Source organism: Triticum aestivum, chromosome 3B (genome assembly GCF_018294505.1).
Source record: "Triticum aestivum cultivar Chinese Spring chromosome 3B, IWGSC CS RefSeq v2.1, whole genome shotgun sequence".
In the NCBI taxonomy this organism is placed as follows: Eukaryota; Viridiplantae; Streptophyta; class Magnoliopsida; order Poales; family Poaceae; genus Triticum; species Triticum aestivum.
Window position 1 is genome coordinate 768,006,923 of NC_057801.1, and position 14,156 is coordinate 768,021,078.

At 53.9% G+C, this 14,156-nt stretch overlaps 1 protein-coding gene and 1 pseudogene across 2 annotated transcripts; one reads left to right on the forward strand and one right to left on the reverse strand.

Annotated features, from left to right (window-relative positions):
* Positions 1 to 6,391: 6,391 nt before the first annotated feature.
* Positions 6,392 to 7,571, reverse strand: LOC123067862 (uncharacterized; annotated as a pseudogene).
* A 5,461-nt stretch (positions 7,572 to 13,032) lies between these two features.
* Positions 13,033 to 14,156, forward strand: LOC123072302 (E3 ubiquitin-protein ligase SIRP1). Of its 2 annotated transcripts, XM_044495863.1 has the most exons (2): positions 13,033 to 13,200; positions 13,285 to 14,156. In XM_044495863.1, exon 2 carries the CDS (start codon positions 13,312 to 13,314, stop codon positions 13,807 to 13,809), a length of 498 nt encoding a protein of 165 aa, XP_044351798.1. In that variant the 5' UTR covers positions 13,033 to 13,200; positions 13,285 to 13,311; the 3' UTR covers positions 13,810 to 14,156. The 2 variants fall into 2 exon arrangements, with proteins under 2 accessions (XP_044351798.1, XP_044351797.1); XM_044495862.1 differs by having other exon boundaries at positions 13,033 to 14,156.

Sequence of the window (14,156 nt, forward strand, 5' to 3'; positions counted from 1 at the left end):
CGACCCAGCTTCGCCCTAGCGTCTCCGGCCGCCCCGGCCTCCTCCTCGCCGGATCTGGTGGATCCCGCCGCCTCGCCGTTCCTCCCTTGTCGCCGGGGCCACGTCAGCCACCGCCGCCTCATTCGTCCTCTGGTTCGGGAGGACGTCGCGCCCTCCGCGCGTTGACCCCTGGTCGCGCTCCTCCTGGGCATCGCAAGCAGGCCGGCCCAGCGTGCCCTACCGGCCTCCCCCTCTCCTCTGCCTATTGGGCCTTGGCCCAGGGTGAGCCTCCAAAGTTCCTGTAGCTCCAGATTTGGACCATATAGTATTTTTTTTCCTGCTGCTGCGATTTTGTCATTTATCCAGTGATTTACTGTTTTACAGAAAAACCCCTAGACTTCATGCATTTAATAACTCATGAACCGTGCATCACATGTAAATAATTTATATATGTAAAATGCTTGGAATTACATGTACTTTCATAATATCCCACTTTCATCCATGTTTGAAATGTTTAAAATGTTGTTTGTTTAAATTTGCATAAATCACATGCTAAAATGATTTATTTCATAACTAATTAACCGTAGCTCCAATTTTAATAAACTTTATATGTAAATGGGGTGGAAAAATGCCTAGTTTAAGATGGTGGACTTTATTTTCCTATTTAAAAAAATAAAATATGTTTTAGGGCAGAACAGTACCAATTCCAAAATATGCATATGAGGATTTTCCGGAAATTGTTGTTTGTTGTTCCGGTCTAATTTAAACTTGCCTAGATAGGTAGTTTTCATATGCTTCACCTCTTGCCATGTTTAACAACATTTAATATTGTTGGGTACAAAACCGAGAGAGAACTAAATAATTGATGTGGTGTTTCGTCAATATGCAACTCATTGCATATTGATCTCCACTTAACTTGTAGTATTGTTTGTTGCACTTGCCATGCCATGCCTCATTAAATCGGACAAGCATCATAATTGATTGTGCATCATGCCATGATTATGCTTGTGTGTTCACTATGTTGCTTGCTTCTTTCCGGTGTTGCTTCTTAGTTCCGGTAACGTTGCGTTCGTGAGGATTTGTTCGACTACGTTGGTTCGTCTACTTCATGGTCTCGTTCTTCTTCCTAGCGGGATTTCAGGCAAGATGACCGCTACCCTGGATCTCACTACTATCATTTCTATGCTAGTTGCTTCGTTCTATTACTATGCTGCGCTACCTATCACTTGTTCCTCAAGCCTCCCAAATTGCCATGTCAGCCTCTAACATTTTTCACCCTTCCTAGCAAACCATTGCTTGGCTATGTTACCGCTTTGCTAACCCCTCTTATAGCGTTATTAGTTGCAGGTGAAGTTGAAGATTGCTCCATGGTGGACAAGGATTATGTTGGGATATCACAATATCTCTTATATTATTAATGCATCTATATACTTGGTCAAGGGTGGAAGACTCGGCCTTATGCCTTGTGTTTTGTTCCACTCTTGCCGCCCTAGTTTCCGTAATACCGGTGTTATGTTCCCGGATTTTGCGTTCCTTACGCGGTTGGGTGATTTGTGGGACCCCCTTGACAGTTCGCTTTGAATAAAACTCCTCCAGCAAGGCCCAACCTTGGTTTTGCCATTTGCCTCACCTAGCCCTTTTTCCCTTGGGTTTCCGGAGCCTGAGGGTCATCTTTATTTAACCCCCCCCCCCGACCAGTGCTCCTTTGAGTGTTGGTCCGAACTGAGCTGCCTGCGGGGCCACCTCGGGGCAACTTGAGGGTTGGTTTTACTCGTAGCTAGTCTCATCCGGTGTTGCCCTGAGAACGAGGTACGTGCGACTCCTATTGGGATTTGTCGGCACATCAGGCGGCTTTGCTGGTCTTGTTTTACCATTGTCGAAATGTCTTGTAAACCGGGATTCCGAGTCTGATCGGGTTTTCCTGGGAGAAGGTATATCCTTCATCGATCACGAGAGCTTATCATGGGCTAAGTTTGGACACCCCTGCAGGGTATAAACTTTCGAAAGTCGTGCCCGCGGTTATGTGGCAGACGGGAATTTGTTAATGTCCGGTTGTAGATAACTTGACACCAGATCCGAATTAAAATGCATCAACCGCGTGTGTAGCCGTGATGGTTTCTTTTCGGCGGAGTCCGGGAAGTGAACACGGTTTTTGGGTTATGATTGACGTAAGTAGGAGTTCAGGATCACCTCTTGATCATTGCTAGCTTCATGACCGTTCCGTTTGCTTCTCTTCTCGCTCTCATTTGCGTATGTTAGCCACCATATATGCTTAGTCGTTGTTGCAACCTCACCACTTTACCCCTTCCTTTCCCTTTAAGCTTTGCTAGTCTTGATACCCATGGTAATGGGATTGCTGAGTCCTTGTGGCTCACAGATTACTACAACAACAGTTGCAGGTACAGGTTATGCGATGATCATGACGCGAGAGCGATGTTTGCTTGTTTTGGAGTTCTTCTTCTGCTTCTTCTTCGATCAAGGGATAGGTTCCAGGTCGGCAGCCTGGGCTAGCAGAGTGGATGTCGTTTGAGCTTCTGTTTGTGTTTCATCTGTAGTCGGATGTTGTTCTCATGTATGATATATTGTTGTATTCATGTGTCATTTGGATGTATTGGATGTATCCCCATCTATTTATGTAATGTTGATGTAATGATATCCACCTTGCAAAAGCGTTTCAATATGCGGTTCTATCCTTGGTGGGACCTTCGAGTATCTTTAGGATAGTATCGCATATTGGGTGTGACAACATTACTTTTGTCATATTGCTCTTTGCATGATCATGTAGTTGACATCGTATTTGTGGCAAGGCCACCTTCATAATTTTCATACATGTCGCTCTTGAGTCATTGCATATCCCGGTACACCGCCGGAGGCATTCATATAGAGTCATATTTTGTTCTAGCTTTGAGTTGTAAATCAATAAAAGTGTGATGATCTTCATTATTAGAGCATTGTCCTCGTGAGGAAAGGATGATGAAGACTATGATTCCCTCACAAGTCGGGATGAGACTTCGGACTTTACAAAAAAGAAAAAAAGAGAAAGAGAAAAAGAAAAAAGAGAAAGGCCAAAAAAAGAGGCCAAAGAAAGAAAAAAAAGAAAAAAAGAAAAAAAATAAAATAAAATGAGAGAAAAAGAGAGAAGGGACAATGCTACTATCTCTTTTTCCACACTTGTGCTTCAAAATAGCACCATGATCTTCATGATAGAGAATCTCATATGTTGTCACTTTCATATACTAGTGGGAATTTTTCATTATAGAACTTGGCTTGTATATTCCAATGATGGGCTTCCTCAAAAGTGCCCTAGGTCTTCGTGAGCAAGCGAGTTGGATGCACACCCATTTTGTTTCTTTTTTTGAGCTTTCATATATTTATAGCTCTAGTGCATTCATTGCATGGCAATCCCTACTCACTCACATTGATATATATTAATGGGCATCTCCATAGTCCGTTGATACGCCTAGTTGATGTGAGACTATCTTCTCTTTTTTTGTCTTCTCCACAACCACCATTCTATTCCACATATAGTGTTATGTCCATGGCTCACGCTCATGTATTGCGTGAAAGTTGAAAGAGTTTGAGATTATTAAAGTACGAAACAATTGCTTAGCTCATCATCGGGGTTGTGCATGATTAAATACTTTGTGTGATGAAGATAAAGCAACATCCAGACTATATGATTTTGTAGGGATAACTTTCTTTAGCCATGTTATTTTGAGAAGATATGATTACCTTGATTAGTATGCTTGAAGTATTACAAATTCTTATGTCTTTATGAAATTTTATTTTGTATTATTTGGATCTGAACATTCATGCCACAATGAAAGAAAATTACATTCTGAATTATGCTAGGTAGCATTCCACATCAAAAATACTCTTTTTATCATTTACCTACTCGAGGACGAGTAGGAATTAAGCTTGGGGATGCTTGATACGTCTCCAACGTATCTATAATTTTTTATTGTTCCATGCTATTATATTACCCCTTTTGGATGTTTATGGGCTTTATTCTACACATTTATATCATTTTTTGGGACTAACCTACTAACCGGAGGCCCAGCCCATATTGCTGTTTTTTTGCCTATTTCAGTATTTCGAAGAAAAGGAATATCAAACGGAGTCCATACGGAATGAAACCTTCGGAAGCGTTATTTTTGGAACAAATCTGATCCGGAGAGCCTGGAGTGCAAGTCAAGAAAGCTCCAAGGGCCCCACGATATAGGAGGGCACCCCCCAACCCTGTAGGGCGCGCCCCCCTATCTCGTGGGCCCCTCGGGCGTCCACCGACGTACTTCTTCCTCCTATATATATCCATGGACCCTGAAACATCCAGGAGCACCACAAAACACAGTTTCCACCGTCGTAACCTTCTGTATCTGCGAGATTCCATCTTGGAGGCTTCGCCGGCACTCTGCCGGAGGGGGAATCAATCATGGAGGGCTTCTACATCAACACCATAGCCTCTCCGATGAGTTGTGAGTAGTTTACTACAGACCTACGGGTCCATAGTTATTAGCTAGATGGCTTCTTCTCTCTTTTTGGATCTCAATACAATGTTCTCCCCCTCTCTTGTGGAGATCTATTCGATGTAATCTCTTTTTGCGGTGTGTTTGTCGAGATCCGATGAATTGTGGATTTATGATCAAGTTTATCTATGAATAATATTGGAATCTTCTCTGAATTGTTTTATGTATGATTGAGTTATCTTTGCAAGTCTCTTCGAATTATCAGTTTGGTTTGGCCTACTAGATTGATCTTTCTTGCCATTGGAGAAGTGTTTAGCTTCGGGTTCAATCTTGCGGTGATCTTACCCAGTGACAGAAAGAGTTGCAAGAAACGTATTGTATTGTTGCCATCGAGGATAACAAGATGGGGTTTATATCATATTGCATGTGTTTATCCCTCTACATCATGTCATCTTGCTTAAGGCGTTACTCTGTTCTTATGAACTAAATACTCTAGATGCAGGCTGGAGTCGGTCGATGTGTGGAGTAATAGTAGTAGATGCAGGCAGGAGTCGGTCTACTTGTTATGGACGTGATGCCTATATACATGATCATGCCTAGATAACGTCATAATTATTCGCTTTTCTATCAATTGCTCGACAGTAATTTGTTCACCCACCGTAATACTTATGCTCTCGAGAGAAGCCTCTAGTGAAACCTATGGCCCCCGGATCTATCTCCTATCATATTTGCTTCCAATCTACTTTTATTTGCATCTTTACTTTTCGCATCTATATTATAAAATACCAAAAATATATTTATCTTATCATACTATCTCTATCAGATCTCACTTTCGTAAGTGACCGTGAAGGGATTGACAACCCCTTTATTGCGTTGGTTGCGAGTTCTCAGTTTGTTTGTGTAGGTGCGCGAGACTTTTGAGGAGCCTCCTACTGGATTGATACCTTGGTTCTCAAAACTGAGGGAAATACTTACGCTACACTTTGCTGCATCACCCTCTCATCTTCGGGGAAAACCAACGCTAGCTCAAGACATAGCATCCATCGATCTGCGAGACAATAAAGGGCTGGAGTTTATCACCCTTGGGGCCCAGGCAACGGCCGTCGTGGTCGTCATGGGCGCCGTGGTCGTGGTGGTGGTCAGGATTACCCTGGCCTTGCCGCGGCAGATCAGGCAGGACCAAGCAACCCGCCCGCGGCCGTCCACCATGCCTTCCGGGCACCTCCGATGCCGGCCTTCGTCGCTCCGCAAATGGACTGGGCTCCCGCCGAGGCTGTAGCCCCATTCCTGGGCGAGGAGGAGTTCTTCGACACCGTTCAGGCCCCGCCAATGCCAGGGATCATCTTCGGCAATGGCATGGATGCAGGCATGGCCTTCTGTCCGGTGCATGGATACGGACCTTGCCCTGCCCGTGATTTCTGCCCCGTGCACGGGTACGGGCCGTGCCCTCCACCACCGGAACCGGAGGTCATCGATGAGCTGCTCGCCTATGCGGACCTCCCAACGTCGACGCCCGCTGACGAAGACGAGGAGCACTTCGCCCCTCCAGGCTATGGCCCTGTGCCCGCCATTATGGAGTGGGAGGTGACGCCGAACGAAGAGGAGGAGCAGTGGCTCAACTCCATTGTGAAGCAGGAGCCAACCACGCCGGCAGAGACCGACGAACCTGGCGCCACCATCCCCGACCTCAACACTGCCACCGGCGTGAAGATTGAGGACGTGGCACAATCCCTATGTTACATGGGCCAGCACAATTTGCTACTGGATCAACATCCACGCAGCATATTTGGCATGCCAGCCAGCGTGAATTTTTTTTTTTGAATTTTCACCGGGGGGAGATTTCCCCACCTGAATTTCCATATATGGGGCTAAAATGCCCAGGTCACCAGCATGTACAAGTACATTTTATGGGGGAAGAGAGAGAGGGGGAGGCAAGGCAACAAGCATCAGGCATCCCGAGGGCTGGCCAGGCAGCCGAGCCACGCATCAGATGCCTGCTTTAGAGCAGCAGGCAGACGCACCCGCCAAAGCACGGCGTTGTCCCTACACAGTTGCAGCAGCCGAGGGAGTGACGGGGGCAACCCCTGGAAGACCACCGCGTTGCGGTGCTTCCAAAGTTGCCAGCAGCAGAGAAGGAGGAAGGTCGAGCCCGTCCGTACCGGTACCGAGGTAGGCGGGGGCACAATGTGCAGCAGCTCAACGGATGAAACCGAGGAGGCGACCCCCACCACAGTCCAAAAGCGCTGAGCAAAAGGACAGTCGAAGATGAGATGGTACGCCGACTCCAGGGGCGCTGAGCAGATGGGGCAGCCAGCCCCCGCCGCCTCCACAATGTGCTTCCGCAGGAGGACGTCCCTTGTCTGGATTCGGGCCTGGACCAAGAGCCAGGCGAAGAAGCGGACGTGACTTGGAGCGTAGTTCTTCCAGACAAAGTCAGCATACGGCGCAAGCACCCCACCAAAGTGGCATAGTTGGTAGTGGCCGGAGGAGGAGAGCGAAGTACCCTTTTCACACACGGGACGAAGGGTCCGAGCATCTGGCGCCGTAGTGAGGGCCAGCGCCTGGATGACTGGAAGGAGCAGCGTGCATTCCCTGGCACCAACATGGTTCAGGCGGGGGACGAGGACCCCCGCAAGCCCGAGCTGAAGGACGTGAGCAACCGAGGCTGCCGGGGCGGTGGTGTGCGAGAAGAGGGAGCTCATCTGGACGGATAGGGCGCCACCGGGCAGCCAGGAGTCCAGCCAGAACGCCGTAGTGCACCCGTCACCAAGGGGTGACAGCGGTGACCGCCCGGTACACAGGCATAAGCTTGGTGAGGGAGGCCCAATGCAGTCCGGGGAGTGTCACCGCCGTTGCGGATGTTAGCAGTGATCGTCCCAGCTCGCCCTAGACCCAGCGAGCCCACGGCGCATCCTGGCGCGAGTGAAGGCGGTGAAGGAGCTTCAGCAGAAGGCACCGGTTCTGGACCGGGAGGGCGCGAACCCCCAGTCCCCCCTCCTCCTTGGGACGGAGGACGCGTTCCCAGGCAACGAGACACTGGGCCCCAGAGGCTTTGTCCATCGCGGTCCAGAGGAAGGAGCGGCGCAGGGCGTCGATCGCTCGGAGGACAGAGGGCGGGACCTCCATCGCCGACATGGCATACGTGGGGAGAGCGTCCAGTACGGCATTGAGCAGCACCAGGCGCCCCCCAAAGGACAGAAGCTGAGCACACCAACCGGAGAGGTAGCGCTCAGCTTTGGCAATGAGCGGGAGGAAGTCGTCCATGGTGAGCTTTCGGTTGGAGAGCGGAAGGCCGAGGTAGATTTGAGGGAAGCTCCCAATGCAGCACCCCAACTCACAGATCATGTCGCGAAGATCATCCTCGGGGACCTGGACGGGCGCGACGGTGCTTTTGTGGAAGTTGATGACGAGCCCCGTCGCAGCCGTGAAGTCATCAAGGATGCCCTTGAGACGCCGAACCGCGCCAGCTCCGCGTGCATGATGATGATGGTGTCGTCAGCGTACTGGAGGACAAGGGGGGGCGCATCGGCGAACAGAGGGTGGCGCATCCCACCATCCCTCTTGATCATCTGTTGTAGCACGTCCGCGACGAGGAGGAACAGGTAGGGGGAGAGGGGGTCCCCCTGCCGCAACCCCTTCTTGCATTTGATCCATCGCCCGAGCACGCCATTGAGCACCACCGCGGACATGGACGACTAGAAGATGGAGTCCATCCAGTCGCACCAGAGGGGCGGAAAGCCACGCACCTCCATAATCCATCGAAGGCTCCCCCAGTTGATGGAGTCGAAGGCTTTGGCAAAGTCGAGCTTCAAGACCAACGAGGGCGCCCGGCGGGTCTCGCAGCATTGGATGATCTCCGTTGCGTATACAAAGTTTTCAGAGATGCTTCGCCCCTTAATGAACCCGGATTGGTCCACGTCCACCACATCCAAAATCTGTTGCTGAAGGCGCGTTGTCAAAACCTTGCACGGGATCTTGATGTCGCAGTTCTGGAGCGAGATGGGTCGGAAGCCACCTGGAGTGAGCACCCCCTCGGCCTTGGGAAGCAGCACAATATGCGCGCGGTTGATACATGAGAGGTTCACGGAGTTGTGATAGAGCCCCTCCATCAACTGCATCACATCGCCGGAGACCAGCTCCCAGGCGGCTTGGTAGAAGCCCGGACCAAGGCCATCGGGGCCCGGGGCGCTGGTTATGTCGAGGCTGGCGACAGCCGCCTTGATCTCGGCCATCTCAAAGGGGGCAACCAGCTTGGCACCGTCCATAGTGCCCCCCCTCGTACAGCGCCAGCAGGTCGAAGTGCCAGACGGGGGCCCCCGCACGACCGATGAGGGCGGAGTAGAAGGCATGCAGGGCCTCCGCCTTGGCGGCATGACCGACGACGATCGTGCCCCCGACATCCAGAGCTTTGATCCGGTTGGACCAGAAGCGCTGCGATGCTTGAGCGTGGAAGAATTGGGTGTTCTCATCACCCTCGCCCACCCGGCAAAATTTCCCACGCTGGCGCCAGAATGCCGCCTGTTGACGAACCGAGAAGGCCAAGGCGGCACGGGCATCAACCCGCAACGCCACTTCCTCCACAGAAAGCACACGGTATTCCTCAAGAAAGTCAAATAGATCAATAAGAAATCTGCAGTTATTATCATGGCGAGGGACAAACCGGTGACTTGCCTTCCAAACCTTTGCAGCACGACGGAAGGACTTAACTTTAGCAGCAATGTCTTTAGCACCATCCGCGGTCCTGCTTGGGAGAGCCCAGGAAGGAGAAGTAGAAGGGAGGAACAAGGGGTCAAGGAGCCATTTATTCTCAAAACGGAACTGACGGGAGGCTGGGATGTGGGTGGAGGCAGTGACCAGGAGCGGGACGTGGTCGGAGGTGACACGAGGGCGGGAGGCAAGGGTGGAGTTGGGGAGAGCCACGTCCCAATCAGCGTTAAAAAATGCACGGTCGAGGCGCGCGAGGGTGGGTGGGGTGCGCCGATTTGTCCAAGTGAACAAGCGATCAGAGAGAGGGAGCTCAACCCACGAGAGGGCATCAATCATGGCATTGAATCTCGACGCAAGAGATGCGGAGAAGTTGTCATTGTTTTTCTCCTCGGGGTATCTGATAAGGTTGAAATCGCCAAGCACAAGCCAGGGCCCCGAGACTGTAACAGAGATAGCCGTCATCTCATCCACAAAATCTTGCGTGAAGGCGTGGTCAGGTGGGGCGTAGACGTTAGTAATCACGAAGCCAAGATCAGAGGAGGTGGAGGAAAACTCGATGGAAAGAGTGTACCTGCCAAAGTGGCAGGAGACGAGATGGAGCGCAGCGTTGTCCCAGGCCGTGATCAGCCCGCCACGTGAGCCGTCCGCGTCCAGGTGCTTGAAAGACGAGAGACAGGGGGAGAGGAACGATCGATCTTTGCCTAAGGTAAGTGAGGCGAGTTTCGTTTCCTGGATGCATGCAACATGGGGGTTAGCATCAATCACGGCACCGCGGACAAGAGAGCATTTGTCCTTGTCACCGAGGCCTTGAACATTCCAAGATAGAAACGAGAGGCAGTTACGGTTGACACTATCCATAACCACGGCGAGCACCAGACAAACAAGATGTACAAGGGGAGATAAGCGTGATAGGTAACATGACATAGATGGGGAAAACACAGTACATGAAGGCGTACACGGAGGCTAGCAGAAGCAAAGATACACGACGCCCGAATGAAAGAGCCCCGGGCGTCCAGTGGGCAGAGAAGGCAGAAGGATCGCTAATCATCGACACCTGCCGACACCGGAGCAGATGGGATGGCAGCCGCGGCCCGAAGCTCGGACACAAAGTTCATTCCCAGAGGCTTGAGGACGGCAGCGATCACTTTGTGTTTGAGAACTTTGGCTTGGAGGGCCGTTGAGCAGCCTTTGAGGGAGTCTTTGAGTTCCGCTGCTTGATAGCTTTGGCGGTCGTGGAGACGTACTCAGCAAGCTCCTTGAGGGCCAGGCGACGGTGGCGCACGCCCGGGACGGCAGGAGCAGGGGCAGCGATGTCGGACACCACGTTGCATGGCGCATGCATAACGGGTGCCGGGGACGACCCAGTACCCGCAAGCGCGGCAGGCACGCTGGTGAAGGGGCCCGACCCACCACCCACAGTGTCGTCATCGGAGTCCTCACCCAGCTTAGTGATGACCACCGAGCTACGGGGGGTGGAGGTGGCAATGCTGTTGGAGTAGCCCGATGCCACGGACGGTGGAGGAGCGCGGACGGGGGCAGGAGACCCAGGAAGAGGCGGGGCGCCATGCAGGCGAAGCAAGGTGGACAGCCGTTGGCCGCCACCCCCACCCTGGCACGGAGGAGGTTGCTGCCGCGGGGGTGCCGGGGCCGGCCAGCCAAGAGGAAAGCCGTGTAGAGGTGGCGGAGCGCCGTTGTGGGCGAACGGCGGAGGCGGTGGCGGGCCGAAGAAGGGGATGTAGACGCCATCGTCGACGTAGGAGTCCGCTTGCGGCCAAACTGCGAGTGTACTGACAGTGACGACACGGGAGCCCCAGAACCCGCCGCACGGCCACACGTCACACAGCACCTCCCTGGCATGCTCGAGGAGGAGGACGACCCGAACGGCAGAGAGATCGGCGCCGAAGAGCACCCTGTGGTCGATCTCGACCAAGTCACCAAAGCCAGAGAAGGCGCGAGCAATGCCGACGGGGTTGATGTGCTCGGCGGGAACCTGGTGGCAGAGATGAAGGCGTGGGTCCTGGCCCTTGGTGGCACCCGGTCAGCCTCCTCTTCCCGGGCGAAGGTGATGCGAGCACCCTCAAAGGGCAGCTCCCGCAGAGCGACACACGTCTCGCGGTCCTCGGGAGAGTTGAACCGCAAGTACATGGCACCAACGGAAGAGCCGACCGTGTCGAAGAAGAGGTGGGGTGCCGCAGCCAGCAAGGCGTCACGGACGGTCGCCGTTGGGGAAGGGAATGCACCGGGGGGTCAATGTTGACCACAGCCAGCCGGCGAGCCGCCGCGAGGTCGCCCGTGGGCATGAAGACCTCAAGGTAGTGCGGCCGCTCGGATTCCGCCACCAGGGACGGGGCGCCAGCGCTGGAGCTGGCCTCAGAGCCCGAGGGGGAGCGATGCACCAGGCCGCCATCGCTGTCGAAATCGGGCTGCTCACCGGAGGCAGCAAAAGCGTCTGAGCCCGTCTCATCGGACTCGTCAGAAGCAGCACGGCGCCAAAGGCCAAGGCCAAGGGGAGGTGCACCGGCGATGGAGGGGTGCAACGCCCGCTGCTGGGGGAGGCGGGCATGGAAGCGATCGAGCCGTTCGGCGAGGTGCCTATGATGCGGAACCGAGGTGGGGAGGCTTAGGGGGACGGAGGCGCCGTACGCCTGCGCAGGCACAAGGCGTTCGGGGAGGCCAAGGCAGAGCACTCCCCGACGATGATAGCAGGGGTGTTGGTGGGCAGCGGGGGTGTGGGCAGAGCGGAGGGGAAGGGCGCAACGGGGCGGGGCTCAGTGGCAGGTGGTTGAGGTGGGGGGGAGGGGGCGGGAGGACGGTCACAGTGGGGCGCGCCATGCACCGATGAAGACGGTGGCCGGAGCCGCTGCACCCCCTGCAGCAGATGGGGTCACGGCAGTCGACGACCTGGTGGCAGGAGGAGAGGCACTTGAAGCACCCGGTGAGCGGGCGGAGGGGGCGAGGAGGGGTGCGAGGAGTGGGGGATGGGGGCGCAGGGCGGAGAAGGATCTGAAGATAAGAGGCGGGAGGAATGGGGGATTGCGAAGCACCGGAAGGAGCGGCATTGAAGCCCGTCGCGGCAGTAGGAGCGTCAATGAAGCCCGTCAGGGGCGTGGCTAGCTCGGCGACGGGACAGGGGAGGGCAGGGCTACCCTCCGAACCTAGGCCGGTGGCCGCGGTCTCGATGGGAGGCAGCACGCCAACGTGGGTTTGAAGTTGCGTCGCGAAAGGGGGGGGCTCTTCAATGGCGCCATAAGGTTGGGATGGGACGTCGGTGAGCTGGGGAGCAGAAGGGGGGATGGGCAGCAGACCAGGGGAGTTATCGCGAACGGGAACAGGCGGGCGTGGGCACCGAAAACCGCGCGACCGACGAGCCTTAGTCAATGCAGCCGGTCGCTTTCTCACCAACCGCCCAGTGATGACGGGCTGGAGGGCAGCAGCTGCAGCCAAAACGTCCCCAAGGGAGAGATGCGACTCACCGGGGTCGTCTAGTGGGTGGCCGCCACCGTCTGGAGTGACGGCAGCGGTGGAGGTGGTGGAAAGGGGGGCCGGCGAGCTGGGGGCAACCGCGTGGGCCGCGCCGCCAGCGTCGCCAGTTGAGTCGCGAGAGCTCATCTAGCTTTGGGCCCTTTTCCAAGACACCAATTTGGTTCTTGGTCAGCCAGCGTGGAATTCATCCCATTGGGCTGTTTTGAACATATAGTAAGCCTATTGTACTGTATTAAAAATGAAAATAAAATAAAATCCTAAAAAAAAAATAACGGTTCGTGCCGTGTCGGCACTCGTGCCCAGCCTTGTGCGCAAAGTACAGCCCTAGGCGGGCCACGTGCCAGCACAGCCTGATTATAAACTTGCCGGGCCAGACCCACCACGGGGTTATCGGGCCGGCACGCTAATACCGGCCGATTTGGCCAGGTTTGCTACGGGTCCCTCTCTCTGTCTCTCCGCGTAGAGTTCATCCCCTTCCTATGCAGGCAGGGGCAGTCCCCTGTTCAGAAGTCGAATCGGAAGCCGAGACGAGCATGAATCCGACCAGGAGCGGATAATAAATCTGGTAAACATCGTCTCCCCTTTATCATTACTCTACCTCTCGCGATTATCTCTCGGCTACGATTCCGATTTCTCCATGGAGAAGCAGGGCCAGGAGCGGCAGATCGATCCAGTAATGGAGGCGGCAAGGGGGGATCCCGACGACCCCCTCGTCGCCGTCCGCCCCGAGCGGGTCGGCGGGTGGTGGGCGCGTAACCAGGACTTCATACGGAGACGCGCGGAGACGCTGAGGCGACCCGCCGCCCGGGCGGTGGCCGAGGCCGAGGCCGAGCGTAGCAGAGAGCCGCCGGCCTCCAAGAACTCCATGGCGGGACTGCTCGTGCCGGCGGCGGCGGAGGTGCGGGATCTGGAGTGCGCGGTGTGCCTGGAGGACCTGGTGGCCGGAGGCAGGAAGCTCAGGAAGATGGACTGCTCCCACTGCTTCCACCAGCGCTGCATCTTCCGCTGGCTGCACGTCAGCCGGCTCTGCCCGATGTGCCGCTTCGCGATGCCCTCCCGGCCCGACGGCGAGCACGTCGGCGACGACGTGGAGCGGGAGCTCGCGGCCGAGGAGGAGGATGCTGCTGACGAAGAAAAGCCTGCGGCAACTGAAGAACGTTCATCCAGTGAGTGAGTGAACTGAACTAATGTTTCAGCAGATTAGCGATGATTCAACATTCGAAAAAGATTAGCGATGATGGTAATGATTTTAGTCTGATTCGAAATGGCTCTTCTTTTACTGTATAATACGTATGAATATTTGTTTACCCGCTCTTTCACAGGTAGTGTACCTCTAGCAAAGCTGCCATTTTTATTTGTATGTCCGCCTTTTATGTCTGTCAGACCTTTTTATCACCCTCTCCAGTGGCCAGTGCTACCGCACTTTACCCCGGTTACACGTTTGTATGTCTAAAGATACAGTAGTTGTATATTGTAAAATCCATCCTGACAAACAATAATATAGATAACGTATTTTTTTTC

Excerpts from the sequence above, each read along its gene's own strand:
- LOC123072302 (XM_044495862.1), top strand. The coding sequence starts at position 13,273 with ATGGAGAAGCAGGGCCAGGAGCGGCAGATCGATCCAGTAATGGAGGCG.